The sequence below is a fragment of the Acartia tonsa genome, chromosome 12 (genome assembly GCF_053477335.1).
Source record: "Acartia tonsa isolate MP-2025a chromosome 12, ASM5347733v1, whole genome shotgun sequence".
Lineage (NCBI taxonomy): Eukaryota > Metazoa > Arthropoda > Copepoda > Calanoida > Acartiidae > Acartia > Acartia tonsa.
Window position 1 is genome coordinate 42630746 of NC_137271.1, and position 18014 is coordinate 42648759.

The 18014-nt window shown below is 32.9% G+C and overlaps 1 protein-coding gene across 1 annotated transcript in view; it reads right to left on the minus strand.

Annotated features, from left to right (window-relative positions):
• Dis3 (exosome complex exonuclease RRP44-like protein Dis3) overlaps positions 1 to 18014 on the minus strand; it is a 104454-nt gene that overhangs the window by 80684 nt on the left and 5756 nt on the right. Inside the window, exons 6-13 of the mRNA XM_080179158.1 lie at positions 15189 to 15288; positions 12918 to 12987; positions 12198 to 12269; positions 11760 to 11839; positions 10456 to 10511; positions 10172 to 10229; positions 4798 to 4884; positions 1877 to 1923 (exon numbers count right to left, since the gene is read on the minus strand). Coding sequence (XP_080035284.1) covers positions 1877 to 1923; positions 4798 to 4884; positions 10172 to 10229; positions 10456 to 10511; positions 11760 to 11839; positions 12198 to 12269; positions 12918 to 12987; positions 15189 to 15288 — 570 coding nt within the window. The remainder of the gene's footprint in view (positions 1 to 1876; positions 1924 to 4797; positions 4885 to 10171; positions 10230 to 10455; positions 10512 to 11759; positions 11840 to 12197; positions 12270 to 12917; positions 12988 to 15188; positions 15289 to 18014) is intronic.

The following is an 18014-nucleotide window of genomic DNA, read 5'->3' on the forward strand; positions in this document are numbered from 1 at the left end:
TTATTCATAGGCATTATAAAAACTTCCTATGTAATAAACATTATGGTACAAACAAAGATGATAGCATCCATTACAAGCGGAACACAAAACAAGTAATGGATTGGGAATTAAACACGTAACGCAAATATGTTTTTAATAGCATTTGGACACAATTTGTTAGGGGGTGTCTTTAAAAATCAGAGGTCTATATTTAATAGCAGCCGATAATATCAAATATTCTCAATAGCATTACGGACAGACATACTGAAAAAGTAAATCATGAAGTAGCTTCACAAAATAAAATTAATAAAGATATATTATTTCAGACAGCTAGATGGAAACGTTCAATTAAAAATATCTGTTTTTTCTTTGATATATCCATACACTAGTGGCACTTGAGGTGGGGGGTGGGAGTTTGAATTCGATCCATTAAATTTTTAATTTAGTTTTATAAAGTAAAAAAAAATGTAGTCGACCCTTTTAATCAATTTTGAAAAGAAAGAAAATATTCAGGGGTGTATATTCTGCATGGGATCCCCGGCTTAGGGGGGGGGGGGGAAATAAAAAATAAGTGGTTGGAGGGGAAAAAAATGTAAAAATTAAGAAAACTGAAAACATTTTTTCCATTTCGCCCCTCTCCTTGGTTAAAAAAACTAAAAAAATGTGTGGTAGGAGGAATAAGATAAATAAAATATAGAGTTCTTTAAATATTTTTCTATTTTCCCCCCTACTTTTTAAGAAAAATCTAGGGGGGGAAAAAAATAAAAAATTTTGTAGCAGAGAAAAAAAATAGATCTTGTGCAGAATATACACCCCTGAAAATATTCAAAAAAAATTTGGGGGAGGGCAAATTATCTAGGGGCCATTTATCTTATGGGGGTAGTGGTAACCTATCCCCAAAAAGTTAAAACTTTCCCTGGACCTATGATAACCTACATCGTAAAGAAGAACCATATCAATTAGCAGTTAACGAGATCCTTCGGTACAGACAGAACCAAACAGAGATAGAGATCCTGTTACTTTATTATAAGGGTCATATCATATATTTCTATAAATAGATCTAGATAATCTAAATTTTATATGTACGTATAGTCAGGGATCTAAAGGGATATAACAATGACCGATACATTGATGTACATCCCCAATGAGGACACACCAAATTATCCCTTCTGCAGATTAAAATCAATGGTTGAAACGTTTGAACATTCAACTTAATGAACAAACAAATTCAAATTCCCAAAAGTTGTTAAGCCTTCGAATAAGAACACGTCATTATAAAACTTTGGGGTCTAGTGTAATAAACAGCCCATAGTCCCCTCCCTCTCTCTCTGACTTATAGTAATCTAAGGGGGAAAAAAGATAATAAATGATGTACACCACTTTGATTTCTGAGTAGATTTAAGTGAATCTAACAATCAAATAAGATCAAGCATGTTTATATGAGACAGCAATAAAGAAAAAGCAGTAGGTAATTGAATTACATATAAATCAAGGATGACAATATCCATAAATAGCATGGATAAGGGATAGGAAACGTAAGAAAATATTATTCCAGGCCTATCTTACCACTAGGCCTAAAAAATCAGTTACAGGATGGTGCAGTAGTTAGAATTAAAAACTATTAACTATAATGAAATAGCTAAATAAGTCTAAAGAAGATGGAAGTATAGAATAAAATTCAGGTAGCTAGTCTTAAGTAAAAATAGAACTTTTTATTTCTCAATATATAAATGGCTTTTGTTAGAACCACGTTATTATAAATTAGGTTAAAATTACATCCCCTTCGAAACTAGACCGGGACCTAATTTATGGCAAGGTTTCCTATCCCTTATCCCTAATAAATAGAGGGATAAAAAATGATGAATGTAATTGAAGAACACAAATGTATAGTACTTACTTGTCTAGAGTATCCCCAGAGTCGAAGCCCTCATCCTCCAATACAACCTAAACACGAATTTAGTTTCTGTCAGACACTAAAAAAGGTTGAAAAAATCTTGCTGACTTGAAAATGTGTATGAAAAAATATTTTTTATGTAAAAGTAACAGGATTCTGTTGATCTGTCTGCAGCTTAAGATTTCGCTAACCAATGGACCGACATGTTTCTACTTTATAATGAAGCTTCTTACAGGTCCATGGAAGGCTTATAACTATAGTTTGTGCAGGACTCTAGTGGCGTTACCAATATAATTTATTAAAGTACCTTTGACAGGACTGGGATTCTGACAAACAATTCTAATTGAAAATTTATCAATAACCCAATTTCTTCTTACCCCCCCCCCTCCCCTTCCCCATTCATACCGACTTCCCTTTAGTTACAGCACAAAATAAATTTTACGCCAAAATCAACGCCACAAAAATATCCAAATTTTCAGCAATTTCATATGGAATTCATTTGCTGATTCAAGGCTCCTGCTAATATACCTAAAGTTCATCTATATCTGAAATGTAAATCAGCCATTGTTACTTTGTTGTTAAACAACTGTTTTCAATCTGTCCAACTGTCATTTGTGGAAATACTAGAGGCTACGCCCCCTAGAAGCCTCTAGGGGCACTTAAGGTAGGAGGGGGAAAAGTCGACCTCATCTTATTTTAAAAGTTGTAACAGATTTTTAAAATTATTTTTTGGGGGGAGGGAGGTGAAGACACCCACCCCAAAAATAGTTTAAAACCTTCCCAGGACCTATAAGAATTTTCACTGTAAAGGAGAACAATATTGGTACAGCGGTTAGCGAGATCCTTCGGGACAGACAAAAAACGCTTACTTCTTTATATATTAGGATAAATAAAATGGTTTTATCTAAATTCCACACAAAATTCATTTTGGATGATTTAATCAATTCACAAAATATGAAATGTTTAGGTAGTTTTCCTTCTAGATTAGGTGAAAAATATTATGTTGAAAACGTACAATATTTTATTTGTTACAAATATACAACCTAATAATTAGGGTTGGCAATCCGAATCCGGAATCCGCGCAATTTTTAGTCAGTTTTGGAATCCGAATCCGGAATCCGTTTTTTAATAGCGGGTTCGGACTTTTAATTGGCAGCCTAAAATTAGCGTTTTTTCTTTCAACTCCCGCTTTTTGAAGGCAAAGATTATCATCATTATAAAAAAAATCTTTTAAAATCTGGTTCGATTCTCGGAAGTGAATTCTAGAGAACACCAAGAACATAAATTTTTAGGACATATGTAGCCCTTAATTTTTTTAAAAAGCCTTTTTAAATATTGCTAGAATCCGGAATCCGCCAAAAATAAGAATCCGGAATCCGCGAGAATCCGCCTTTTTTTTTGACGGATTCTTGTAAGAATCCGAATCCGGTCCAAAAATTTGACGGCTTGCTATCCCTACTAATGATATAAAAGTTATTAGGTATACAAAATATTATTATACTTGAAAATTTGAATCACATGATTGTCTCCTTTCACTCATTTAGCTTTATTATGATTTTCGGTTCCAGGACAAACGCAGGTCACGTGTCCCAAACATTAGCTCTGTCCCAGAAAGGATACTTTTGTAGTAATATATTATTAGGTTAAGTTAAGATATGAATATGCAAATAAACTCCCCGCAGGGGTTAGGCATTTTAAAAACCTAATATATGGTTTGAATAGGTTAGGTTAGGTTGAGTGTCCACTCCTGCGTTTGTTCACTCCGACTTTTGGGACTCCTGCGTTTATCCTAGGACCTATTTTTCTACTCAATATAATTTATTACTACAAAAGTATCCTTTGTGGGAAAGAGCCAATGTATTTAATCTTAATTTTGCTCATTTCCAGGGGCGTGAACAGGGTTTTTCTAAAATTTTTACATTTTCATTAAATCAAAATCATGGGGCGTGAGCTTTAGGGAGAGTTACACAGTCAAAAATAGGGATATATTTTTAGTGTTAGACAGTTAGGGAGTTGAATCCATTTTTATAGAAGCAGAAATATAATCTATGATTATGGTTTGGACCCTCTAAAACTGTAATCTACCTTTCCACTTTCCCCTCTCTTGGTGAAGATATCTTCAACGCCGATACGATTTTTGAAATGTAAGATTCTACTTTCCCTTCTCTTGGTGAAGATATCTTCAACGCCGATACGATTTTTGAAATGTAAGATGCCACTTTCTCCTCTCTTGGTGAAGATATCTTCAACGCCGATACGATTTTTGAAATTTAAGATTCCACTTTTGCCTCTCTTGGTGAAGATATCTTCAACAAGAGAGACAAAAGTGGAATCTTATATTTCAAAAATCGTATCGGCGTTGAAGATATCTTCACCAAGAGAGGGGAAAGTGGAAGGGTAGATTACAGTTTTAGAGGGTCCAAACCATAATCATAGATTATATTTCTGCTTCTATAAAAATGGATTCAACTCCCTAACTGTTAGAGGGGTGAATGCAGCGCCCTAGTTGTCCAACCACCCAAAAGTCAAGAAAGTGCCCCAGACTTGGTAAAATGTGGCGCGAAGCGCCAAAATTCATTATTTAACAAACCCTTACATTTAAAGGCAAGTTGTGACTTTTTACCTTGAATTGGCTTTATTAGAGGGGGAGGGGGGAGGGATGCAAAACAGTATCGATGGAGGTGTAGGGTGGTGTATCCACGCCCCTTAATTTTGCCAGGGGGGTAAATACACCACCCTAAAACCCTCTTATGCACGCCTCTGATTGAAACAAAAATATACAAAATATTTTCTACTAACAACATTTCTATATTTTAACCCAGGCCAGCAAATTTTAAGGCAACAAAGTGGTAAAAAGTTATGATAAATGCTAGTTTTTGGCATTCAGAGATTAGATTTTCTTATAAAAGTACTGAAAATATTACCTCAAGCGGGGCAGTCCATTTTTCTTGTTCAAACAACTGAACAGCCACTGTGTCCCCATCCACTCCCCTGTTCATATTTTCAAGACCCTAAAACAATATTGGTTAAAAACTTTATGTTTAAACTTAAATGATCTTAAGCATCTTATTAGAATTAGATATACTTTTCTTATTATCTAATTCAATTATTTTGTTTGAAATAAAGAAAAAAACTAACAAGACGTTGAATGCATACGGAAAATAACAAAAACAAATCATGAATTTAGACTCCAAAATTAGAACACAGAGGCTTTACACGAAAATTAATAAATTTACGGCAAAAAACATAAAAACTCCACCCCTCCCTCCCCCCTCTTTAGACAAAAGTAAAATTTTATAATAGCTAATATTCTTGCATTAATTTCGCCTACAATCCACTTAAGACAATATTCATTAAGTTTAAGTTCAATTTAATATTACATTTGAAGATAAACTTATTTTAAGTACTTTTTCGTGGTCTATGTAGTATGTATGTGAGTATACTCGTGTTAAATTGTCAGTTACAGAACAAATGTGTTAATTAAATTTTTTTTTTAAAGTGTAAACTGATAGGTATTTTTAATATAGAATTTATTTTTATAACCTCTCTTCTTTAGTTTCTTGAAAATTAATTTTAATCATATTCTTCAAGATGCTAGGTTTACATAGAATTTGAGCAAATTTAATTAAATTTGGATACTCACTAATAAGTTTAAAATAAGAAGCAGCTTGTAGTGTTTTTCAAAAAAGTGGAAAAATTATCCACCGTTTGGCCGATCTAGGTGCCCACCCATCGACGTCATATTCCCGTTTAATATGGCGTCAATAGGGATAGTTTGGCCAAGCCATGTAATATTTGAGCCACAATAATCTTCTTCTTGATATAATTGTAAATATCCAGATATGGGCATTTTGCGCTTATCCAACCATCAAAAACCAAGAAATCAGGAAAGTTAAGTTGGTTCTTCGCCTTAAAGCCCAAGAAAGCCATAATGTTAAAATGATAACATCTTCCAATACCCCTGGTAGACTCTTAACAAAATAATTAAAATAAATCACGCCTCCAGAAAATTATTCATTATTCCTTAGTTTATATAAAAGTATCAATTTTATTAAGCATCTTGAAGTATTTTAGCATGAAGAAATATTTCATAAAACGGTGTTCTTATATTATTTCTCAAGAGTTAATTATACATTATAAAAGATTTTTTTGTTCTTGTATAATATTTAGACAACATTAATAATAGTAGAAGGCGGCTAGCTGATGTGCCACTTTTTGTAAACAGACCTTAAACACAAGGATTTTAACAAACAAAATAGAGCTACGGCACTAAGATTTGTATAATTTGGCATGAAAAATCAAAAAATTACTGTTTTCTGCATAATCAAATTTGATTCCACCGCCGATTTTACAGTTCCACATTGTGTTATACATTGTGTTATAGGCCTGGTTACAAAAAGTGCCAAATCCGCCCCCACCCCCTCCCTTGTAAATATCTAAATTTTTGTTTTACATCAGAGACTAATAGCTCAATGAAATTCTCCAAAAATGATGCTGAAAATTCATTAAAGTTTGTTTAATTGTATAATAAATTCATAAATTGATTTTCTCCTTAAATTTTTGTGAAAAAAAACAAAAATTAAGTTTTATAACCTTGTTAGGTATAAAAAGTATTTGTTATATTCTGTATTATTCAATTATCAAATAATACTTTATGCAAAGTGTTTGAACAAAATGAGCGGGGGTCAGTGCCTCAATTAATCTCAAATATTACAAACATTTATCTCCTTGATTGCATGATATTTGTATGCAAGTACTAACTTTGCATGGTTGTGAATTATTATCTATTAGAGGGCTAAAAAACTTTGCACGGGTGTATATTCTGCAAAATTGTCCTGGCTGAGGGGAAGGGGGGGCTGGGGAGGTATAAAAAAATTTTGTTGTTGGGGGGAAATGAAAACATTTTTTCCATTTTTCTCTCATCCTTGGTGAAAAAAAATCTAAAATAATGTATGGGACGGGGGATAATTTAAATAAAATAAAGAGTTTTAATCTTTTTTTCAATTTTACCCCTTCCTTGCTTGAAAAAAACCAGGAGGAAAAAAAAAATTGCAGCAGGGGAAAAAAATGAATCTTGTGCAGAATATACACCTCTGAAATTTTGTGCATGTCCCCTGTTTGATAATAAATTTCCGACTATGAGTGAGTCAAGGTTATTTTTCGTTCACCTTTTTATTTAATTTGAGGGGGGGAGGGGGGGGCGTTCAACTTAAGTCCTTTCTTTTTCGGTTTAGGTAAACAAAAAAAGATTGTGTTGTCCTGTCCTGAAGAGGTTATCCAGGTTATACAATGCAATAGAAAAGTTACAAAATTTAATTTAGACATATCAGCACAAACTTGTACACTTTACCAGGGTTAAGACAATGGACGATTAATTGATTTATATCTCCAATAATGATTGACAAAATTACACCTTATAAGGATTAAATACATAGGTAGAAAGGATTGGAGACTTCTAGAATGAACCAACCAACCAATGCTAAATAGGAGTAATCAAATTTTGAAGCCAGCGAAGGAGAGAACGTGTCAATAAAATGACTACCAGTATAATTTACTTCCCAATGTCCCTTCCCTCCCCGCTAAAGGAGGACTAACGTATGAGGAAAGGATGGTTTTATATCTGTTTGTCCATTCCGATCTCAGTCAAAGATTCGTGTAATCTTTGGCTTTTTCAAATTAAAAATATTGTTTCATAATATTTTTCGTATTACCCATCCCTCTCTCAATCCTTCTAAATTAGAACGATGTTCAGTCTTTTTGTCTGTTGTCTTAATCAGGACAATTAAGACCTGAGGTGGATTCTCAAAAAAAAATTTGCCCCACTAATCGCTTAGTAGGGCAAAATTGTTTTCGTGAAAAATCCTCCAAAATCACATAAAAAATCTACAAAAATTAAATAAAATCTTATGTTAATAACCCTTCTATGATTTTGTTTAATTTTTGTAGATTTTTAATGTGATTTTCACGAAAACAATTTTGCCCCACTAAGCTATTAGTGAGGAAAATTTTTTTAAAGAATCCACCTCTGCACGTTACCAAGGGAAATACTAGTTACATAATAATTATCTTTATGCAACTGTATATTAGACTATAAAAGTTTTAAAGATTTTTAATCAATATAATAGATTTGAAATCTGCATAAAATTTTAAGGATTTTTTATAAAATTCGTTTTTTATATAATTCTTTATTTAAAGGCGCAAATACGATTTAAGTTAATAAATTTTGACCAATAGGATAGCTGGATTGGAAACTACCTACGCTCTAATTGGTTGAATGATGTACGTCACTTAAGCTTCTCCAATCAGAGCGCAGATAGTTTTCAATCCACCAATCACAGATCTCAAAATTATTTAACTTAATTTGTATTTGCGCCTTTAAATAAAGAATTATATAAAAAACTAATTTTATGCAGATTTCAAATCTATTATATTGATTAAAAATCTTTAAAACTTTTATAGTCTACTGTATATATCTGTAAAGCGTCGATTAGATAAATTTACTGGCGCAAATACTCTAGAATTTGGGAAATACAGTAGATCATTTCCTATATCGAGTCACTATGTGGCAGTTTCAGAGTAATTTAGGGAAATCTGAATAAGTTAATTGACAGATTTGCTTTCAATTTTATTATTACCTTCAGTATTGTCATATTAGATGTTTTTTCACATTTCAATATATTAATCAAACTAAGACTTTCTGTAAAACTGTAGTAGGAAGTTCTTCTTAGAAATCAAAATTTTAGTTTATGTCGGACTAGTTATGAACTGAATTGTCCTTGTCAATTTTAAATCAGTTTAAATCCGCGACTCAATCCCAAAATATAAGACCTCTGCTAGTTATCAGAGAGATGTTCAAAACTCGGTTAAAACCGCTTCATAATTTCAATGATGGGAAAGGTTATATAGTCGAGGGTTAGGTGGAAGTCTTATTATAATGGACAGGACGAAAAAAAGTTTAATCAACAGCAAAAAAAACCCTACTATTCCGTAAAGTTACTCGGAAATAAACGAACATCATTTTTAACATTTTTTGTTTGGGTTCAATAATAACTACTCACTACCAATACATATCTAACATTTTCAACTTATTGGAAAACAATTCATACAAAATAACTTATGTAAGGATTCCAAAAATTCTCGTATTATGCAAAAGATACTTGAAGCTGCGCCTTTATCATCCTTTTCTACGGTAGGGCGTTTATAAATATAGCCTAAAACCGTCCCAAGAATGAAATACAAAAATACAGGCCTAAAACCAAAACGGAACCTTTATGCTACGTCCCCAAAAGGAAAAACTCAATCGATTCAGTCGTTAACAATATCCTAACAGACAAACAAAAACATAAATATAAAACTTAAATAAATTTCATATTCAACAATGTTTTAACTACATCATTGTTACTATTTTCAATAATGTTGTATTGAAAACCTTTAACATAACAATAATGAATGTTAACTTTTATAACAAAATATATGTACAATATATCAGAAACATTTCTAAGGTTTTTTATCAAGGTTTTACAACAACAAAAAACATCTGCAGATCTATTAATAAATTAAATGAAGTAGGTGTTAAATGCAAAAGAAATTTTCATAAATATTTTCAAGTGGTGCAAAAAGCATAGTTGAATAGGAGACAAAAATGTAATTAAATGTTATTAAAAATACCTAGCTCAACTTGCAATTGACTGTAACAAATTAAATGGAACTATTTTTTATTTTTAAAAACAAAAGTTTTTTTATTTCAAAATGACATTTTAAAGCTTCAAGCAATATAACATTTAAGATTCGCTTAAACAAAATGGTCTAATTTAAGATCTTTTGACTTTGATATATAAAGTAAGAATTCTTTGAAAGTAAAAATACACTTTCGTCTGTCCGCCGGTCCAACAGTAACCATATGTGAGAAATGTAATTTTTAGGCTGCTACTTTTTGGTGACGATTCTCCTTACCAAAGAGCAACCAGCATACAACTTATTGTAGAAAAGCTTATTTTTCAAAAGCATAAAAAAACAAAGAAGTTCTGTACCTGGAATTATGCATTATTACTTCATATTAAGTTTTCTTTTTTGATTCTATAAAATACGACTAGAGGCTATGCCCCATAACAGCCTCTAGGGGCCCTTAAGGTGGGAGGGGCAAAAGTAAACTCCATCCCATTTTCAATTTCAGTTTTATAAAGATTTACTTTTTAGTGTAACATCTCCACTACGAATTAGAAGTGTATTTGTCGGTCTATAAAAGAAAATAACAATTTCTCTTTATCAACTGATGCACCTAAAATATTTTGGGTTTACCTGAATGAGAATCGGGTCTTTGCCTTCAACACTGACAGTGCCTTCCAAATAACTGGTTCTAAGATTTAAAACATGTATTCTTTAGACATAACATAACATAACATTAAAAAACCTTAAAAGCTTCCAAGGAAAGGGGGGGAAAAGTAGCCCCCCCCCCCCACTATTTAGATTATACTACAATACTAAAAATACGTCCTCAAAAATACTTTCAAAAATTGCGGTCCTAGCGAATTTTACGATACATTTTATTAAAAAGTAAACTAAAGAATTCATTTCATATTTTCCTGGATTGGTAAAAAACTCCCTTCAGATATTTTCCACTCTTGATGCCACTGTTAATCTGAAACAAGATTACCTAGTTTCAAGTAAAAACTTTAGCATTTTTGAAAGATTAATGCCATTACCTGTGTAGGCTAACAACCCTATAGATGCGAAAAATTTAGAGTATTTCAACATACATTGATTTTTGTTTTTTAGTAGATAGTCTGTGAATTTAACACTAGAGGGACATTTGAAGCTTTCTATAATACAAAGTAGAACGGTGTCTGTCCGTCCGTCCGTCTGTCCCTTAAGATCTCGGTAACCACTGAACCGCTCGGATTATACTCTTCAGGGAATATACCTACTGGACCTCTGGTTTTAGGCTATTTTCTTAGGGGGGTGGGACACCCCTAAACCCCCCAAACAAACAAAAAAATCCCCATAATTTTTTTATTTATTTATTTTGTTTGTTTTTAATTCAATTTTTTTTTAAATTACCTCTTGGGGCAAAGCCCCTTAGAGGCTAGGGTTAAAGCCGCTTGTAGTTAATACAGGGGTGTATATTCTGCACAAGATTTATTTTTTTCCCCTGCTACAAATTTTTTTATTTTTTTCTCCCCTAGATTTTTCTTAAAAAGTAGGGGGGAAAACAGAAAAATATTTAAAGAACTCTATATTTTATTTATTTTATCCCTCCTACCACACATTTTTTTAGTTTTTTTAACCAAGGAGGGGGGCGAAATGGAAAAAATGTTTTCAGTTTTCTTAATTTTTACATTTTTTTCCCTCCAACCACTTATTTTTTATTCCCCCCCCCCCCCCTGAGCAGGGGATCCCATGCAGAATATACACCCCTGAGTTAATATATCAATAAAAAGTGATAATAGGTATAATTTTTCTCTTAAATTGGGCCCGACAAAACAGGAGTTTTTTTTATTTCATTTTACTATCCGTGGAAAGATGTCTATAATACGATTCTAAAAATTATCTGTTGATAAAAATAATTTATCATCATTTATTATCATTATTATACTATCCCCGTGTCCCAAGGGATCTAAAGGGATAAGACAATGGCCTGGCTGATAAATTTATGTGCACCCCCAATGATAACACACAAAATTACCCCTTCTGTAGATTAAAATTGGTGCTTGAAACGTTTTAACACTCAACTTAATCAATCAACTATTAAAAATTCAGTACAAGACCCCAAAGTTGTTAATCCAACGTATAAAAAATGTTATTATAAAACTTTGAGGACTAGTGTAATAAACAGCCAATGTCCCTTTCTCTCTCTCTCTCTGCCGTGTCCCTGACTATACTTTAATACCTGGGCTGGAGCCAAATGTTCTGGAAACAAGAACTTCTTGTCAAAACCTTTACCATCTTCATCTTTCTTTCTTAGCTTATCTAAAACAGGGATAAAATTACGAACATTTTTATGGATTTTATTCGAAGATTTTTAAAAAATCCAAATCAGGAGGATGAAAGGCGTCCTTGCACAAAAACACTTTCCGCAAAAGAATTACACCTAATAGTTAATTTCTTTGCTAAAACTTTTTGGGATACTCACCCCCCCCCCCCCCCCACAATGATACATTTAATTTTGATCAGTGGAGGAAGGTAAGCCACCAGAGGCCATTAGTGCAATTTAAAGGCTAAGTTGTTATTAAATAATATTCAAATCTTGTATAAATGAGCAGATAGAAATAAGATATCCCGCCAAAAAGTGTTTTGTACTACTTGTTCAAGGATAATGAAAACATACCGACAAGACTGGGGAATTCCTCCATGCTCTCCACATAATCTCTGCTGCTAAAACTGACCACATTTTCCGCAGCTGTCACAAAGGAAAGTACCATTTAATAAAAAAATAATGTATAAGAGGAAGGATTTATGTTCATTTTTTCTATCGGCCAGAAGAAACAAAATACGTTTTTAAGGGAGTAAATGGGACTGGGACTCGTTCAATGGTGTCCAGTTAATGTTTAATGTTTTGTCATTACACAAGCATGAGCTGGAAAATTTGAATTTATAAAATTCAATTTTTCTCTTTTATTCTTCAACAACACTTTTCCCCTTATGTGTTTGGTACTTTACTTCCAATTTTTTACTTTTTCTTTCCCCTTTTATCCTTCTTCTTCAAAAATAATTTAAAAATTATTTATCGCATCGTATTATAGGCATCTTCTTTCTGCGGATAGACAAATGAACAGATTAAAACCAGCCCCGAGAGGCCAAAGGGTCAAGCAAACTAAACTGGTATTAATTTTATGTTTTTTATCTTAATATTCGTTGAAAATTGTCTGTAATACATTGCTAGTATATATGATTTTTCAGTTTGGCTGAGAACAAGTTCTAATCCAGTGCAGTGGATATAAATCGGTTTCAAAGCCATACTGAAAAATGTATTACAATAGCTTCATTACAAAAAGAAATTATTGGACCCTTATTCAGCTTAAGTTTAAACAATGGTACTTCTACTTTCCTGCTTTGTCTCTACAATCTCTATCATCTGATATTAATACAGCACAATGCTCCTTCGTCCCAGAAGATGCCTAAAAACATAATTATAATATTAGAAAATTTTTGACTAGCGGCTACGCCCCTAGAGGCACTTTTGGAGGGGAGAGTCGAATTTGATAACCGAATTTATTATTTTAGATTTTGTTGAGAAAAAAAAATTGGAAGGAGGTTGGGGTAGCCCCCCCCCCCCCCCCATTTTTAATCTTTGTATAAATTTTTTTTTTCAATTAAAAAAAATTTTTAGGGGCGATTTCTCTTGTGAGGGTGGTGGTACACTCCCCGAAAATAGTTAAAAACCTTCCCTGGAGAAGCTACCCTGTTCAGGAGAGCCCGATCGGTTCAGTAGTTAGCGAGATCCTTCGATACACACAATCAGACAAACACAAAATGTATTTATATCCTTAAACATTATCCCGCATTTATCCAATTCGCAATTTTACAAAGCATTTTAATTAAACTTATTTAGATAAATATTCTGCTTGTTAAGTTTAGGAACTCTACGTAACACGCGTATTATTCGTTTGACCAAGCGTCTGATTTTAGAGCTTCGCTTTTATGGATGTTGTCATCCTTATTTAAGTGGGGGGGTTTTAATGCAACCATCTCGTAATCAATGTATAAATGGCACTTAGAATTCGAATTTTTATCTGAAATTTTGCATGAGTAATCCTTGGTAGGTCTATCTTCCCTAAATCGAACAAAAAGTTGAAAAAGTAACGGCTAACGGCTCAGCCGTTTAGCCGTTTTTTGGCTATTTTTAGGGCAAATCTATCATAAATTACGTAGGAATCAACTTTTTGAAACATATTTTTGCTTTAAATCGTGTGAAATGATACAACAAAAACATTTTTTAGATTTCTAGTACCAGCAACTACCGGCTAGAACCGTTTGAAAACGTTTTGGAGCGGAAAAGAATATCATGTGGAGATAGGTTTCGTGATGGATTTGAATTAAAAATAGCTCAAAAATGGCTAAACGGCTGAGCCATCAGCCGTTAGCCGCTACTTTTCCAACGTTTTGTTCGATTTAGGGAAAATAGACCTACCAAGGATTACTCATGCGAAATTTCAGATCAAAATTCAAATTCTAAGTTCCATTTATACATTGATTACGAGATGGTTGCATTAACACCCCCCCCCCCCCCTTTGTTGGTAACAAAAATTATCTTTATATAACCTATTGTACCTTTCACACCTACACACATTACCTAATACTTTAATAAAACTTTTTATTTGTTTTTATTATAGGAAATTTTATGAATAGAAATCAAAAACTTTTATTCTTTTGTATATTTTGAATTATTCTTTTTGTTTGGTAAACTCCATTATTAAACTTTTAAAATTAAAAAATCATTTAATAACAGTCTGCCAAATAAGGGGGATGTTTTTAATATAAACATCTCGTAATCAATGTATAAATGGCACTTAAAATTCGAATTTCGATCTAAAATTTTGAATGAGTTATCCTTGGTAGGTCTATTTTCCCTAAATCGAACATAAAGTTGAAAAAGTAACGGCTCAGCCGTTTAGCCGTTTTTTGGCTATTTTTAGGGCAAATCTGTCATAAATTACGTAATCATCAACTTTTTGAAACATAGTTTTGCTTTAAATCATGTGAAATGATACAAAAAACTTTTTTTTTAGATTTCTAGTACCTGCAACTACCGGCTAGAACCGTTTAAAAACGTTTTGGAATGGCAAAGAGTATTATGTGGAGATAGGTTTCGTGATGTATTTGCCTTGAAAATAGCCAAAAAATTGCTAAGCGGCTGAGCCGCCAGCCGTTAGCCGATACTTTTCCAACTTTTTGTTCGATTTAGGGAAAATACACCAACCAAGGATTTCAGATCGAAATTTGAATCCTAAGTGCCATTTATTACGAGATGGTTGCATTACCCCCCCCCCCCCCCCCACCCCTTTGTTTTGTTTAATTATTAAATGTGATAAAATTGACAATTATTCATTAAGAAAATGACATTCGACAAGAAAAATGAAAATCGTAACTACTAACATGATTTTAGCTTTGTTAAATACCTATCGATTTACGAAAATAATCTAGCTGCTACGCCCCAAGGAGACCTTAATTTTATTATGGGGTGGGGGTTTCCAGGGTCGTCCAATGTCAAAGAGAACCATATTGGTTCATGCGTTAGCGAGATCTTCAGCTACAAACACACGCAAAAACCTCATGTTGCAAGAAATGCGCAATATTATTCAATCTTTAATGATTTTACCTGCCAGTGTTTGTTAAACCATGCACATGCCACCCGGATGGACCGGTCATTTCGGTCATTAGCGGTCTCGCCGGGCACTCTCTCGACGTAGGTTTCTTTCCTAAACAGTAAATTTCAAATCAGAGTCGGTAATTTATGTAAAAAAAAAACAAGGAGGACAACAAGCATTAACTATAGAGTGTAAGTGCATTTAAAATTTAGAAGTCTAAACATAGCTCTGAGTAAATATGTTGTAAAACTGCACAAATGCAAACATTTTAAGATCTCATTATGAAAATTTTTCCCTTGTATCATTATGTCTAAAAACTTAAAAGGTAATAGAAAAATTTATCATATAAGAAATGTAGCAAAGACCTTAAAAATCATCATGTCTAAAAAGGATATAAGGACTTTCTACCAGCGTTGCAGAGCCGTTTAATTTTGATGCGGCTCCGGCTCCTACCTAAAATCAATATATCAATTTTTGTTCATTATTGAATTGAGAAAATAAAATAAATAATATGAAATATTTTGCTTTGATTTGATTAAAGCTATATAAAAGTAGAAGGATGTGTGTCTATTTGTTATTATTTCGCTTGTTGGTTATACCTTATTCCTTGGTTCCGTCCACCCGTAACTATTGGCTATTTTCGTTACTTTAGATATGATAAAATCGTCCTACCGATATCAAACTTTGTACATGAGGTACGATTTAGTAATTGCAGCAACTCTATAATCGTTGCCAGAGAGTCCGTATGTCCATTTAAAACCTGCTTAAGACTTAAAATTAATTTTCTAAATTTTAAGTTCTGACACTTTAAAAGAGTTATTGTTCGTTAGTCCTTCCTTCTGATTTTGTAGCTTCTTTTTTTTTGATGTTGTCATCCTTGTTTTAGTATGAGTAACGGACGGACTTGCAATAAGGGGGGGGGGGGTTAATGCAACCATCTCGTAATCAGTGATTAAATGGCACTTAGAATTCGAATTTCGATCTAAACTTTTGCATGAGTAATCCTTGGTAGGTCTATTTTCCCTAAATCGATTAAAAAGTTGGAAAAGTAACGGCTAACGGCTGGCGGCTCAACCGTTTTGCCATTTTTTGGATATCTGTAGTGAAAATTATTTACGAAACGAAACATAATACTCTTTTCAACTCCAAAACGCTATCATTGTATCAAACGGTTTTAGACAGTAGCTGTAGGTACTAGAAGTTTTAAAAATGGTTATTGCTATCATTCAACATGAATTAAACCAAAAATATGTTTTAGAAAGTTGATTCCTACGTAATTGATTACTCATGCAAAAGTTCAGATCGAAATTCGAATTCTAAGTGCCATTTAATCACTGATTACGAGATGGTTGCATTAACCCCCCCCCCCCCCCTTTTATAGCAGCTGCTGAAAAAATTATAAAAATAGGCAACAAATTTTGATTAATATTTTAGAGGATTTTCCAGGTAAAAGTATCATTACTTACAATATTAATTTTTAGTGCTGGAGCTACTCTATAATTCTCTTTGTTAATCCATCCTTCAATAACGCTTTCGGGGAAAGTGATTTTCTCAACTGCTTTTTAAGATAAACCGCTCACATATTAAAGTGATGATTCCATGTATAAATGAGCATCTAGCATAAAATTTACTTGGTCAGTCGGTATTCAAAGACTTAGATATTTATTTTATAAAGGTTTCGAGATTTTTTATGATTTATCCCAAATTCTTTGTCCAATTGACCAAACATGATTTTATAATGCTACCCTACTTAAAGATTTTGTATCATTGTTTAAAATTGAATAAGTTTGAGTGGTAACTTCAAATTTGAGTATCAATGTCCACCTACACGTTTTAATACAGTAGAAATAGCGAAACCATGTTTTACTGCATAGAAACTTACTCTATTTTTTCTTCATTTTAACTTGGGATGATAAATGCTTTAATCATATGTATTTTTACTAAGTATCTTTTACATTAAAACAAGGATGACAACATCCATAAAAGCGAAGCACTGAAGGGGTAGGACAAACGGACATTAACACTTGTATAGTATCTGAACTGAAAAATCGGAACATAAATGTATAAATGTCGAATCAAAATTGTAGGTAAATTTGTTGAAAAACTGCTTAAAAACAGGATAATGTTTATGGACATACTTACATTTTTGGACTTGATTATAGAGTTGCTTCGCTTATAATATTGTTCTTTGTTGTCCCAGGAATCAATATACCAAAAATCAGATCAAACGGATAATTAAAACACTTGAAAATTTGTTGTTAAAAAAGTAGAAAAATCAACATGTTTAAAATGGACGTACGGACATTCTGGTAATGATTATAGAGTTGCTACGCTTTCTAAATCGTACCCAACTACTACAGGAATCATCATGCAAAGTTTGAAATCGATAGGACAATTCTAACATGCCAAGATTAACGAATAAAAGCTATCTATCTCGGACGGACGGACGGACGGACGTACGGACGGACGGACGGACGGACGGACCGTCCCTAATTATAGAAAAGCTTCGCTTTTAAAAAATGTTCCGATCATTAATCCAACACAAGGAGGGAGAAAACAATGACAGTAAAATTTTTCTAAATCAATTTCTTCCCCTAAACTTTTTACATTCTAACAAGCGCGTGATGGAGGGAGAGGTGATTAAATAAATCATTATCCAAATCTAACATGACATACAAAACAAAAGGGTATAGGGATATTTCAAGGAAAGATAATTCAACATTATAAACTAATCCCAAGATCACATCTTTTGAGCTTGAAAACATTAGAGTCTGGTAGGATAATGGTTAAAAAGTATTTTTTTATATTCTTTCAATGGCCTAACCTCTCTCTGAGTG